General features: G+C 36.8%; 1 protein-coding gene across 1 annotated transcript; it reads left to right on the top strand.

Annotated features, from left to right (window-relative positions):
* The first annotated feature begins 2,222 nt into the window (after nt 1–2,222).
* LOC136798812 (uncharacterized) lies at nt 2,223–5,576 on the top strand. Its single transcript, XM_067055487.1, has one exon. The coding sequence runs from the start codon at nt 2,223–2,225 to the stop codon at nt 5,574–5,576; it is 3,354 nt and encodes a 1,117-aa protein (XP_066911588.1).
* The last annotated feature ends 10,352 nt before the right edge of the window (nt 5,577–15,928 follow it).

Genomic DNA, 15,928 nt, shown 5'->3' with positions numbered 1-15,928 from the left:
CAAGAAGTCGAATCAAGAAAGCTAGAGTCTGAGGCAGGTGCTATCAAGAACGCTCATCTGATGGAGTTAGCCAGACTCAAACAGCTAAAGTTAGAGCAACAGTATATCACGAAAAAGAGGCAAGCTCAAATCGAGGCAGAATTGATCGATAATGAACTCCAAATTGCCATTGCTCAGTCGAAGCTAGAAGTATTCTCCAAAACAGATCCATTAGTAGACATACCTTACGACATTCCATCAAATGAAAGCTATGTCACTGATTATGTTGCCAAGCACAGTACTCCTGCTGTCGATGCTCCAATCACGGTGCCACACCCTCCATCTCTGCCAAAATCTTACGCTGTTTCTTCTGCCAGTCTATCTTTCAGAAGACGATTGTCACCACTGAATAATGATGCTTTGTCTGTAGCTCCATCTCAGAGTATCTCCGTCGCTCCACCTTTTCCAGTTTCTGGGTACACCCAAGGAAACCTGCCACGCCCTCAGGCTGCTTCAAACGACTTGTTAAATCACCCAATCAATTTATCAAAAAGGGCGTATACCATTCGAAACAATCCACAGAGTTCTTCTTCTTCACTTGCTGTGGCTGAGACCTCACCTCGTCATTCACCACAACGACCGGTGGACCAGACTTATGACCTGTTTTCACAGATGATGGGTTATCTTCAAGCCCCAGATGCTGATATCAGTCCATTCTATGGAAACCCCTTGAACTTCGAATTCTTCATGGCTTCTTTCCATGAGGCTGTCGAACGGAAAATTAGAGATCCAAAAGGCTGTCTTACAAGACTTCTCCGTTATCTGAAAGGTGAACCACACGAACTCGTTCAAGGATGCATTCATATGGCTTCAGATCAAGGATTCAAATATGCCAAGGAATTGCTGAAAAAACGTTATGGAGACCCATACAGAGTGTACAGCGAGTACATGAAAGAACTCAAAGAATGGCCAAAGATCAAACCAAATGACGCCCAAGCCTTCAGGAAATTTCATTCGTTTCTGATCAAATTCAAGTCAACTACAGATTGTCACAAGTCGTCAAGATCGAACAGTCCAGAAGTGCTTCAAACCCTCAGTAAAAAGATACCATCTTACCTGCAAAACCGTTGGGGAAAGATTGTTCTGAAGGTACGTAAAGTCGGTGGCGAAGCTACATTGGAACATTTCATTCAACTCATCGAAGATGAAGTTACGTTGGTGAATGACCCATTGTTTTCTCATGGTGCATTGAGTGACCCAAAGTCAAAGCCGGAGAAGAAAGGACCTTTCGTGAAGACTGGACTCAACAAAGTACCTCCTTCTGACAACAGACGTAAACTTAAGTGCATATTATGTGATCAAAATCATGACTTGGATGATTGTGCCAATTTCATCAAGCTACCTCCAAAGGATCGCCATGACTACGTATTCAACAAGCGACTCTGTTATTGCTGCTTGAAGCCAACAAGCAGTAAACACACAGCAAAGACATGCAACCGAAAGAAGAAGTGCACATCTTGTGAAGAGCTGCACCCAACAAGTCTACATGACTACTATGTCCCGCCAACGAAAACAGGACGTATTGCTTCTAATCTCGACGACTCGATTGGATTATGTGTCGTACCAGTCAGGCTGTTTCACAAAGACAGTCCAAATTTCGTAAAAACCTTTGCTGCTTTTTGGATAATGGGAGTCAAGGGACGTTTATCAACACTGATTTTCTACAAGAAATCGATGCTAGTAGTACCACAACTTCATTATCCATCAAGACAATTCATGGCGAGAAAACAGAAAGATGCAGGGCTGTCGATGACTTAGTGGTTTCACCTGTTCATGATGATTCCATTCGTATTCACCTCCCTCGTACATACAGTCAATCAGACTTGCCCGTTGACGATGAAGATGTACCAACAAAGGAAAGATTGATCCAGTGGAAGTACCTACAGCCAATTTCAAGTTTCCTTCCTTCTTCAAGTCAACACATCAAAGTTGGGCTTTTGATCGGAAGCAAATTGCCCTCAAGCCCTTGAACCATTGGAAACCATTGCTAGTCAAAAGAATGGTCCAAAGCATATCGAACAATTCGAACATTTTGGGATGGTGTGTTTCAGGACCAATCAATTCCTCCAATTCGAGCTCGAATACACAAAGATTATCAGTCAATCGAACCGGTAGGCCTACCGAAAAATCGTTTTCGTGTTTTCGTAACCAAACACAAAGTCAAGGAGGTTGATCTTAAAGAAATGCTACTCACTATGTACAGACACGACTTCAATGAAGCTCCATCTTCTGGCCTTGCAAGTAATGATGAAAAGCAGACGTGTTTTTCCCAGAACGACAAGAAGTTTATGAAGATGATGCAAGAAGAAAGCAAGTTCGTAGATGGTCAGTATGTGTTACCATTACCATTTCGAGACCGAAACACTAATGTTCCAAACAATCGTGGTCAAGCTGTTAAAAGAGCCATTTACCTCAAGAAGAAATTGACAGCTAATGACAAATTCTTCACAGATTACCAAGCCTTCATGAAGACCATCATCGATAAAGGCTATGCAGTACCATGTCAAACTGAACCTAATGATGGTAAGACTTGGTACATCCCACACCATGGGGTTTACCACCCCAGGAAACCTGACAAGATTCGTGTCGTGTTCGACTGTAGTGCCAAATTCAAAGACATATCTCTAAACTCGATGCTGCTACAGGGTCCTGATCTCACAAATCAACTTGTTGGCGTACTGTCCAGATTCAGAAAAGAGCCAGTTGGATTTTTCGGAGACATCGAGAAGATGTTCTACAGAGTCAAAGTTCCTGATGATCAACAGGACTTCTTGAGATTCCTTTGGTGGAAAGATGGAGACTTGAACTCAGAACTGAAGGAGTACAGGTTGACTGTTCATCTACAAGGTGCAATTTCATCTCCAAGTTGTGCCAACTTTGCTCTTCGAAAGACTGCAGACGACAATTCAGAAAAATACGACCCAGAAGTAACATCGATTCTGAAAGAAAGCTTCTATGTGGATGATCTACTGAAATCCACGACCACTGAGGAGAAAGCAAAACAGCTATTATGGGATACCAAAGCACTTTGCAATGATGGTGGATTCAATCTTGTGCAACTTGGATCTACCTCAAGAGCAATCATTGATACAATTCCAGTTGAAGACAGAATGAAAGGAATCAAAAACCTCGACTCATCCACATCAACCTTGCCAATAGAAAGAGTGTTGGGTGTGTCTTGGTGCATCCAAAACGACGAGTTCAACTTCAGAATTGTTCTCAAAGACAAACCATTAACAAGGCGTGGTATATTGTCATCAGTAAGCTCAATCTACGATCCACTTGGATTTGCAGCACCTGTCATGCTGCTCATCAAACGCTTACTTCAAAAGCTCATCAAAGACGACAAAAGCTGGGATGACCAAATCTCTGGCGAAGAGCGTGCCATATGGGAGAAATGGAGATTGCAGCTTCCCAGTCTAGAAAACGTAACCATCAAACGATGCTTCAAGCCTGAAAACTTTGGCAAAGTCGTCAAAGCAACTGCCCACCACTTCTCTGACGGATCAACCATTGGTTATGGCCAATGCAGTTATCTGCAGCTGACAGATGATAAAGAGCAAATCTCAACAAGTTTCCTGATGGGAAAATCACGTGTTGCACCCCTAAAACAGATTACAGTTCCTAGAATGGAATTGACAGCCGCTGTAACGTCTATCAAAGTTTCTAACCTGCTCAACCAAGAACTGAAGTATGAAAACCTGGAGCATGTGTTTTGGACGGACAGCAAAGTAGTCCTGGGTTACATCAACAACGAAAGCAAATCCTTCCATGTATTCGTCGCAAATCGAATAGAAATAATTCGCGACAACTCAACCAACAAACAATGGAATCATGTCCCAGGCAAAATCAATAGTAGTGATATTGGTTCAAGAGGAATCGAGGCATCAAAACTCAATGAAAGTAGATGGCTTCAAGGCCCTGAATTCCTCCAGAAACCCTACAAAACTGAAACTGAAGCCGCAATCTATGACGTTTCACCTGATGATCCAGAGGTGAAAACAAAGAAGAAAGTCTTGATGATCAAAGGTCACAGTGAGCAAACGAGCTTCATCAATCATCTCATTTCACAGACAAATAACTGGTGGAAGCTGAAAAGAGTTATTGCAAGAATAATGATATGGAGATCAAAACAGTCTAATTACACCCAAATCACCTTAGACGACATGCAAGCAGCAGAAGTAACAGTCATCAAGCTGATACAACAGAATTCATTCCATAAAGACATCTCTTCTCTGACAAACAAAGAGGAGAAGTACACTGGTCAGCTATCTTCATTGAACCCATTCGTCGACGACAATGGTTTACTTCGAGTTGGAGGTCGTCTTCGAAAATCAAACCTCAACCCAGAATGCAAGAACCCTATTATCTTACCAAAGAAACATGCATTGTCAAGAATGATTGTCAGTTGGTATCATTCAAAAGTAGCTCACTGTGGAAGAGGAATTACAATGAATGCTGTTCGCACTGCTGGCTATTGGATTGTCAACCTCAACTCACTCACAAGATCAATTATCAAAGATTGTGTCAAGTGTCGTCGCAACAGAGGAAAGTGTTCCACACAACTGATGGCAGACCTACCTACAGAAAGAACAGAAGAAGTCCCTCCATTCACCTACGTTGGGGTCGATATGTTCGGCCCATTTCAAGTCAAAGAACGAAGATCCACTTTAAAGAAGTTCGTCGCCCTTTTCACTTGCTTAAACACACGAGCAGTTCATCTAGAGAGCTCCGGTCATATGGACACTGATCACTTCATCATGATGCTGAGACGCTTCATTGGTCGCAGAGGTCAAGTTCGACTGCTTCGCTCCGACAACGGCACCAACTTCGTCGGCTGCGACAACGAAATGAAACGAGCAATCAATGAAATGGACGACAAGACAATTGAAATCTTCCTCCAACAACAAGGTGGCGAATGGATGGGATGGAAGAGAAATCCCCCCTCATCAAGTCATATGGGAGGCGCTTGGGAGCGCCTCATAAGGTCAGCCCGGTCAATTTTTTCTTCTTTAATTTACAATCATGGGCTGAGTCTTAACAACGAGGCGTTTCTCACTCTTCTAGTTGAAATTGAGGCTATCATCAACTCTAGACCTTTGACAGACACTTTGTCTGATGATAGTGAACTGCCACTATCACCAATTAATCTTTTAACAATGAAAAGCAGGGTAGTTCTCCCGCCACCAGGAAACTACTCTGCCAACGATCTCTATTCCAGGAGACGCTGGCGACGAGTACAACACATCGCCAATGAATTCTGGAGCAGATGGAGAAAAGAGTATCTGCAAACGTTGCAACGACGATCAAAATGGCAACACAAGATCCGAAACTTTTCAATCGGCGACGTTGTCCTACTGAAAGAAACCAATTTTCGAAACGATTGGCAGTTAGCAAGGATTACTGAGGTGTTCAAAGATGAAAACAACGTCGTCCGCAGTTGTCAAATTCGAACGCAACGTGGCCTGTTCAACAGGCCAATCCACAAACTCGTTTTACTCGTCCAGGCTGATCGGACAAGCGTCGAGTCCGAATAAAACGTTCGCTCCTGTGCTGTGTTCCTGCTGGGGCCGCCGGTGAGGCCGAAGACCTTTCCTGTGCTGTGTTCCTGTTGGGGCCGCCGGTGAGGCCGAAGTCCTTTCCTGTGCTGAGTTCCTGCTGGGGCCGCCGGTGAGGCCGAAGATCGTTTTAATGGTTGTATGTTGTAGTATGTTGTGTTATGATAGTGATACGATACTTTTATATCACGAACTGAATTTGGTATGTTGATTCCCCGCCGAGGATGCTCAATAAGAGAAAAGATGAACTTTTCTGGGGAGCCATGTGACGGCCGCTGGCCTTTGTTTTGATATGTTTTAATTTTATATTACGTCATTAGTCACTTGGGATTGCGTCTCTCATTGTCTTCAGTGTATTCGATTTTATTGCGTCTTTTGTGTGTCATCTTAGTAATATTTATAATGTATATAATTAGGTCATTAGGGAATTGTAGAATTTTGAGGCGTATGAATTAAATTGTAAACGAATTTTCTACATTTATGTAACAGTAGTAATGTTGTGTATGTGATGTGAAGTCCAATTTTGGTGTGCTTGTTTTGGTGTCGTGGAAAACTTTTTTAGTTAGTATCTATTTTGGTTTGTATTTAGTCAGTAAACTTTTATTTCTATCCTATCTATGTTCTAATGTGTTTGCTTGTATAGCCCTAGGTTAAGATAGCTTTAGGATAAAGTTTTTCGTTTGTACATATTCTAAGAGTTTGTATTTTTTGTGTTTTAGCGTTTGGAATAGCAATCCAATCAGTGAAAATTATCGCACACCTTTCGTATCCTCCCAACGTCCCCTGTGGCCGTTACAATACATTTAATTTTTTTGGGGAAATCCCTTTTGTCACTTCTACTGTTTTTGTATTTGTGATTTCTAAGTTTGCTTTTTCCTACTATTGTTGCCACGTTCATTTAAACAAGGAACTTAAAAATAATCGGATTGAAATCTTTTTTTTTCGTTTATTACTTATAGTACCGATTTAGCTAATAAATTGAGTTTTGTTTGACTCAATGTGACTAAAAGCACGAAAAAAAGTCATAATTGGATGAGTAACTTTTTTTTTCAAGTCATTTTTGTCAAGTAGAACCAAAATCCCCCGAATGTATAGAAAAATTGGATGCACAGCGGATTCAAAAGAAACTAATAGATTTTTGACGATATATTCTTAAAAATATAATCATTTAAGAAACGTTGAATCCGATTAAAGATAGTCGTGTGCAATTTTTTGTATTTTGCTTTTCACATTGGCCTTCAAATAAGGTACTGTAGGTCCATTCAGCATGTAGCTTGTCGAATTTTAAGCCTTTAAAAGTGTTCTTAACATGTTCTTATTATCACCATCTTGTCAGTATTTTTGACTAATTTTCTTAAGAAATCGAGCATTATGGAGCCCGCAAGGCCCTAAATAGACGATGTTATCGTCCGTTACAGTGATAGTAAAGGCGGGAAAAATGGCGGTATGGCGTAATGGCGGTATACGGAAAAACATCGGCGGGAGAGTTTCGAAGAAACAGACCATAACTCTTTTGCATAAAAATGTTTTTGCGATTTTGCTTGGACTAACCAGTGAGACTGGTTAGTCGCTCGGTGGTGAAAACCGCCTAAGTTTAAAGACCGAGCTTGGTTCAAACGATCAAAAACACGCTGGTCTCTGGGTAATCTCATAACCGATCACCATTGCTAAGGCATATGATGATCTGAAAAGTTCATATTCAGCGGAATTTTACAAAACTGCGTTTGCGGGGTCTGGAAAAAACTATGACACGTGACCAAATACCGGTACCCGATTGGCCCGCAGTTTTCAAGATTTATTTATCATTTTATAGGAAACAGTTTTTTGTAAGAACTATGTAGCAAAAACCTCTGTATCTTTTGAAATATTTAATATTTTCCAAGAATTTTTTCAGATGATAACAGGCAATTATACATGGAACAATCTGAATCTTCACCTGTCAAAAATACTAACTTTTTTGCTGAAATCATTTGATAATCCCTAAACTTTAGCCAAAAGCTACACCTTTGCATTTTTTCTAATAGAAACAAAATTACAAATATCTTACACAGTACATTTAAAAAAGCTTACCATCGTCAGAATCTTAATCAGTAGGTGTTCGGCCAGGGGTACCAAATTGAGGGTCACCTGCTTTTTTCACCTTCATTCCAAAAAATGATTCTCAGTTCAAAAATCCGAAAAAATTTAAGTATATTATATCTTCACTTTCACGTTTATCTTCACAAAATTCTTCTTTTTACATTCTCTCAAATTTCTCAAGTTCTCTATTTAATTTATTTTTGCAGTCAAAATTATACTTTAAAGTTTATCCAATAATTCAATTATTACATGGACCCCGTCAATGGGGGGGGCCGGGGGTCCATGGCCCCCCCCCCCCACTTTTTGGAAGACCATATCGGACCATATCATACGTTTTTAAGAGTTACTATTTTAAATTGGTTTGAGACCAAATCAAACCACAAAAACTATCATTCTCCCCAAATAGATATCGTTTTAAGGTGTTTTGAGAGTGTAAAAAGTGAAAAATGTTCTTCGTCGCCCAACCGTGGTGGGCGACATTTTTTTTCAAAATGTAGGCCCCCTCACTCAAAATGGCTCGCCAGGGCCCATGTATTAGCGTTTTATGGGGGGGGGGGGGTTGTAGGGGTTCGAAATACCGTTTTCCCGTCAAAACTTTTGCTGAATCCCGGAATCCCGAGAATTGAAAAAATAATAACACCGTCACACCGGCTTGAACAGGGTAAAAATGTACCTAAATACCGTCACTGTCTGCTTTTAAAATACCGTTTTCCCGTCTCTTTTTTCGCCAAATCCCGTAATACCGTACTAAAAAAGGGCCAATCCCGTCACACCGTAAAAGTACAAACCCCCCCCTTTTATATATCCATGTTGATGGAATTTAAAAATTATCGAAATTAGTAGTTGCTTTATCATTGTTTTACTTAGGAAAAGTTTCTAAAAATGCTCGATAGAAAGAATCAAAAGATTAATTTACGTCATATTGACGCCTTACTTTCGTTACTTACATATTGCGAAATCACAAAATCAATTTGAAAATCAAAGAGAAAAAGAGGGTTAAAAAAAAGTGGAAATTTCATCTTTTTGAAGAGAGATTTTTGACTTTTTTTTGTCTTTTTCATGGACTTTTTGACTTTTTATTGATTTTTTGACTTTTGATTTTTTTTGACTTTTTTTTGACTTTTTTTTGACTTTTTTTTGACTTTTTTGCGATCGTGTACGAGAATCTTTTGAGTGATTTAGGCGTGGTATATACCAAAAGTATATGGTACTAAATTTCATATGCCAATTCAATCAATGGATATCAGTAACTAGCATGAAAAAGACGCCAAATGGATGTTAAATGGACGTTAAATATTTAGTGATATTATATCGGGTCTCCTAAAACTTTCATGAAAAAAACTAAGTCCATCCACAAGCATCCAGCGACGACCTTTTTTTGAATATCTGCTGTTCACGTATATTCAACCTAGAAATTTTGATCTGTTGGTCTCAATGCTGGAAAAATCCTACTCCTAGAAATTCACATCTGTTGTTCTTCGATTCCTGAGACCCTAGTTTTGTACCCTGTCCCATAGAAAGTTTGATCTGCTGTTCTTGGGTTTGTAGTTTTGTACCCTGTCTAAGTAAGTGTCTCAAGAATTTTGATCTGCTGTTCTTTGTTTATAAACCTCCTTTCTCACTGTCTCAAAAAAGTTGATCTGCTGTTCATGGGTTTATACCCCTGTCTCACTGTCTCAAAAAATTTATATGCTGTTCATGGGTTTGTACCCCTGTCTCATAATGTCTAGAAAATATGATCTGCTGTTCTTCAAAAATATCCCGACAGTTTGTATCTCATGAAATTAACAAAACGAAACAGCAATTGGATAAAATATTCATTATAAAGTTATTGCCTAGAAAAACCTATCTGCTGTTCACCGATGACGTCATTACCTAGAAAATGCTATCTGCTGGTCACTGATGACGTTATCTCCTGTAATAGAACAACAGATGTTTTAAAGTAAATTGAACTCCTAAAAATGAGACCTGCTGTTCACTTTTTCATAAAAAACCGTTCCCTAGGAAGAACAGCAGATATTTCGTAAAAATGGCTCATCGAATGCTTCTGTCCATCTGAGATGAAATTTTCTTTTCAGATTTCAATATTATGACTGAAATTCACAAAATGTAATTATAAAACCGCACACCAATTACATTACTGCGCAGCTCGAAAACTACATATCTGCGCAAGATAATTACATATCTGATGCGCAAAATAATTACATACACGTTTTTTTATAAGAACATAAGGCTTCGAGGCCCAAAAATTTAAGAACATTCTAAGAACATTCTAAGGCTTTGGAGACTTAAAAACATGCATTTTCTTAAGAAATTACATCAAAATGCTCAAAAAATGATGAAAATAAGAACATTTTAAGAACATTTTTAGGCTTCAAATCCAAAAAACTTAGAACATCCGAAGGCTTCGAAAATTTTTAACGCTCTTATAAAAAAAAACGTGTATATGCCCAAAAATTACATAACTGCGTACAACATTTGGCATTCAATGTCAAATACAGAATACAGAATACAGAATGTGGCCCCCAAAACGGCGATCAAATTTGAAATTTCTCTCAAATCTAGAGGAAAAGAGATTTTACAAACATTTTTGCTGCATGAAAACCTTTAACATCTCTACTTGTTTTCCTGGAAGTTCTTTTTCAAAATTTTCAATTTCATAAATATTTTTCAATCGCTTAAAGATAGGTAGCTTTTTTCTAATGGCCCCCAAAACGGAGGTTTGAAATTTTAGCGATTTCTCGAGATATCTTTAAGATATGAATATAAAATTTTGACCATAGTTTTGAAATATGATTAAGAGGGTTTTGGGCATAAATTTATTTGATACAATTTTTACAGTATACCCCTGGTTGTCAAAATGCAGGTTTGGGGCCCCCAAAACGGAGTTGTAGCTAAAATCAAATTATTAAGCCCACTGATAATAGGGGGAAAAACTATGAACATATTTGTGTTTTCCCTTAAATGTACGACCTGATGGATGTAAAATTTATGTTTTTTTATGAAATATTTCAGGATTTTCGATATTGCAAAGTCCAAACTGAAAATTTAGAAATTTTCAAAATGACAATTTTGATTTCACAACGTCTTAATCAAGTTTTTGAAAACAAATTTCTTTTGAAAATAGTTCCATTCATGTATGGAATAAGCTGTGAAAATTGTAGAAAAAAAGCTTAACTGAAACTGAAAATATTAAGCTTTAACCCTACCTACTGAGAGGGGGGGGCACCTGTTAGAAAATTGGCCGGCATTTTTTAACTAGTGAGGCTATGAAACTGAAATTTTATGACTTTTCATCAAATCTTATGGGGAATGTTTTGGTTTAAAATATTTTTTCATTGGTCAAGTATTTTAGTCCCAATGACAGGTTTGTCGGTGACCACTACCATCCCACAACTGCAGTGCAGGTTATTTTTGCTCTTTTTTCTGTGCTTACTCCAAGATACTATAACATGTTACCAGGTATACTTTAATAGTCCATTTCATTTGTATTGCTTCTATTTCATCTTACAGGAGAATTAGCAGCAAAAAATAGATATAAATATGACAAAAAAAAGTATCAACGACTTGAAAAAGTTGAAATGTTCTGATTTTACACGGTTTTGAAAGTTTATAACATTTTCTTCGGTTTTGGCACGCCATAGGAGAACGTTACGACAAAATTGTTAATTTAGATTTTAATTTCCATTTAGTACATTGTAAAAGCTTTCAAATAAAAGCAAAATGAATGAGAATGTGTTTCTCCATCTGTTTCAATAGCAATTTTAAGAAATATCATTTTTTTTGAGTTTTTTGAATGATTTTTGCCAATTGTTGAAACGATTGATGACGTCATCAAAAATTGCATTCAATTTTCAAAAAAATTTTTTGATAAATTTGTATGTTATAGGTTTAAGCATTGCTGTACCAAATTTCATGACAAAATAATGTTCCTATCCTTAAAGTTATCAACGGGGGGCACTATGTGCCCCCCTTTCAGTTCTTATAGGGACCCAAATAGCTCTCAGTAGGTAGGGTTAAAGATATTTTTCTCCTATACTTTGCAAAAAAATGACAGAATTTGCCGTTTTTGCTGATTCAGCGAAAAATTTTATATATAATGTTAATTTTTTGTTATAAACTATAAACTCAAGGTAATAGGAATAGAATTCCAAGATTTTTTGCTTTTTCTCATATTTAGAATTTTCGGTTTTGTCAATGCTGATTCTAGGGCTCCAAAACACTGGTTGACCTTCAAGATGCTATATCTTTTACCCAGCTTCTAAATTCACAGATGTATTTACATTTTCTGAACGGTATTAGGTGTAGAAAGTTTCTTATACCCCGTTTTCATAACTTATTTTCAATATCCAAGGAGCTAGAGTGAGTTATATGCAATTTTTATCTAATTTTGGTGTTAAAAAATTTCCTTTAGACGCAAATATGTTATTTTGAATCCGTCTCAAACCAGCAAACACATGCTAATTTTTAAGTATAACCATCATTCTTTCAAAATAAACAAAAATCGTTTAATTTTGATAAATCTACAAGTCAGAATCTTCATTTTAATGAAAACCTCCGTTTTGGGGGCCGTCTCCGTTTTGGGGGCCATATACTGTATATAATTTGACGGAGTTTGGAGGTATGTTACGTAACTATGTCGTATTTACTGGACGGAAAATTTACCACGGAAAGAGTTAAAAGATCAAAGATCTCAAATTTTTCTTGATTTTATCTGGTATGGTACAAAAATAACCCCTCGGAGACTAAACTAGACTAGGTAGTACAGAAACTAGGGTGACTCATCCTAGTTTCTGTACCGCTTAGTCTAGTTTAATCTTTTACACGTTTTTTTTTATAAGGAACCTTAACTTTGCTCTGAGCCTGGAGTTCCTTATTTTTACAGAGAATTTCAGCCTCAAAGTTCCTTATCGACTTCCTTATTTACATAGCTGCTAAGTTTGGATAACCATCTCTTACTGTTCCTTAAAACTTGTTTTTTTATTCTCAGCCTAAGCAGTTCCTAAACAATTCCTTATTTTTTGGACCATTTTCAGCCTCGAGTTCCTTATAAACGTGTTTCTTATATAAAAAAAAAACGTGTATTCACAACTCAATGAAATTTCACTATTATCACTTATGTTATGAATTTTAATAAATAATGCTATCATTTTTCGAGATTTTAAGCATTGGCTGCTGAGATAATTAAATCATTTTCTTATCTGCTAATCTTTTTAAAACTTATTCGGTATTCAACTTGTTTGCCACCAGACCAATCTTGCACTTATTTCTACCATATGTGTAGATATGTAAACATTCGTAAATCTACCATATATGTGTAAATATCGTAAATCTACCATATGTGTAGATATATAAAAATCCATAAATCTACAATAAATACTATCCAGACAATCTAAAAAGAACGACAAATAACGTTTTAAGAAGAACGACAAACCCTAACCCTAGCTATCAAAGAACGAGATATTTCAAACCCTAAAACCTAACTATCTAACGTTTCCAGACAATTTAACGCTAATTTAACCCTAACCCTAACTATCAAAGAACGAAACGACATATTTTGCTGTCCACAACCCCTGAAAATCTATTGTTTAAAAAACGAACAAAAATGTAAATATCTCAAGAACCGGAACACGAAACAGCAGACGATGATTAGTTACGTATTCGGGAAAAATAGAGGGAATGAAAAGAAAGACAAGAGCCTGGTGGGAAAGAAGGAAGGAAAAGAAGAAAGGAGGATGATAATAATAAAATATAAATAATAACGATACATTTCGCAGTATCTCCAAATTCACAATTGGCTCTTTACCTGGGAATTGTGTATATTATTGCCACTGCAACGAGCGCAGCGAGTGAGGAGGCAGTTATAGCTTCGAGCGTAAGGAATATAGCACTGGAATCTCAAATTTTTGCGCGTTTTGTTTCGTTTCGTTTTGTTTTGTCGCGCAAGCCTACCCGTAGTTAGTCTCTTCCGTAAATGCTCGGTTTTTTTTCCGGGACGACTTTTCGACCCAAACAGTTTGTCCCCAATAATAAACAATGATTAAAATGATAACAATGATTGAATATGGACAAAAGTGATTATTGTTTGTGGTTGAATTGGCAACGAAACTAAAAATAAAAATTGAATTTCTCAAGAATGGTTTATCCAATTGTCTTCAAAGAAGATGTATCCTACTAAAGTTGATCATTTGAAAAAATATTTTTTTGAAATTTTGATGACATCAGCAGAAAATATAGGATTTTTCGTTTTTTACTTATTTCTGCTGAAGTCATCAAAATTTCAAAAAAATATTTTTTCAAATGATCAACTTTAGTAGGATACATCTTTTGTGAAAGTTTGAAGACATCGGATAAACCATTCTTGAGAAATTCTATTTTTATTTTTGATGACGTCATCGATTATTACGTAATAATCAGTTTTTGCGGTTTTTCCCGAAAGTCAGCGAAAAAACAATTAGGTTACACATCAGGTTAGACTGGAGTCGTTTATAATGCGTGTAATACTAATAATACCAATACTAATAATAATAAAACGGGATTTAGTTTGTATAAACGACTGGAAGAACCGGTGTTCCAGCCTTATAGATACAGGGGCTAGCTACGCAGAAACTTGCGTAGCGAGAAAACAATTTATCAAGCAAACAAACAATCAACAAAATCAACTCGAATGAAAAACTTTCAATACACAAATCCACACACATGATTTTCTCAAGAATTATTTTGACCGGGAAAAAAATTATAATTGCAAATATTGACACTTTTCTTTTATTCGGAGTTAGTGCACGAAGGTTTCTAGACGACTAAAATTGTTCCCTTTATTACTTTTTGCTTTATTTCTACTACGTATGAATTAGTCTTCTAGCTTGCTAGACTAACATCAGGTTAGAAACTACATCATAGTACCATTCACGTTCAGTCATTTGTTTAGTCATTTTCTGTCGACTAATGCGATCTAAAAATTATGGTAATTTTCAGTTTTTGAGACATGCTATAACTTACCCGAGCATTTATGGACCTCTACCTGCATGAAAAATGAACACTTGAACAATCCAGCAGTTCACATGATCTTAACATGTGGTAAACTGTGTTTGAAACAAAGCAAAACAGTCTGTACCGAATCATATAAAAAAACGTGGAGTGGATATGCATTATATTATATTTAGCACATTGTTATTCTACCTCTCTACACAAAAATTCAGGAGAATCTCATGAACAGATTTTCTACAAAAACCCTATTTTTGGGCCTAATTTGGACTAATTTGGGCAAAAAATTTTTTTCTTTAAAATCAAATTGTTCATTGACTGATGAACAGATCTCATTAATACCTAAAAAACCCTATTTTCGGCCCAAATTAGCCCAAAAGTTCTTTTTTCCAAAAATGAACTAATTCATATTGAACAATGTTATTCTACATCTCCGTACAAAAAATCAGGAAAATCTAACGAATGAGCTTTTCACAAAGTCAAAAAAAGTCTTCTTTTTGGCGTTTTTAGGGCCAAATTGGCCAAAAATATATTTTTTTTCGAAAAATAAACTAAACAGTGATATATTGCACTTCTCTGCCATACTTTGCACTCGCCTTATTTCATTTGTTTTACTCATAAAATTCTGGTCATCAGATTGAATCTCATGTTTCCAGTGTCCAGATTGACAAATAATAAAAATTCACTTTCGTTTTTAAAATGTACATATGGCTATTAGGTATAATACACAATGCAAAGTATGGCAGAAAAGTGTAATATATCACTGCTCGACGGTACCATTTCAGCAAAAAAGATTGTCAAAACCATGTAATTTTGGTAAAAAATTTTGACTTTAAAGTGCCAGATTTCTCAAATTGCTCAATTGCGACTTTTATATATTTGCTCACAATTTTAATCCTGCAAAAATTAACTAGTATAAAGTAGTTAAAACCAATAATTGAACGACAACATAACTTTGTGTCCATATCTTTACACTTTAAAAGGCTCCATAGCAGTTTTCCTGTGCGATTAAAACTTTGAACCACCATGATTTGACAAAATTTTGAAACGTGATGCATATGATTACACAAATTTTGTCCCTGTATATAGGTATCACAAATTGCATGATGAACATCGGTTTCGTCATTTTACGTGATGTGTGATTATTGTGAACCTGAAAATTAAGTGTGATCGCATATGCTTTTGGGTCATCACTGCTGGGAGCCTTCTTTAATGAATTTCAGCCAGCAAATTCCTTATCACAGCTCTCTTCTGTCCAAACTTAAAAA

Source organism: Clytia hemisphaerica, unplaced genomic scaffold (genome assembly GCF_902728285.1).
Source record: "Clytia hemisphaerica strain Z4C2 unplaced genomic scaffold, Clytia hemisphaerica genome assembly, whole genome shotgun sequence".
Taxonomy (NCBI): Eukaryota; Metazoa; Cnidaria; class Hydrozoa; order Leptothecata; family Clytiidae; genus Clytia; species Clytia hemisphaerica.
Note: the sequence above shows the minus strand (reverse complement) of the source record. Positions and strands in the feature narration are given on the sequence as shown.

Bases quoted from the DNA above. Each gene is read 5' to 3' on its own strand.
- LOC136798812 (XM_067055487.1), top strand. From the start codon at position 2,223: ATGCTACTCACTATGTACAGACACGACTTCAATGAAGCTCCATCTTCT.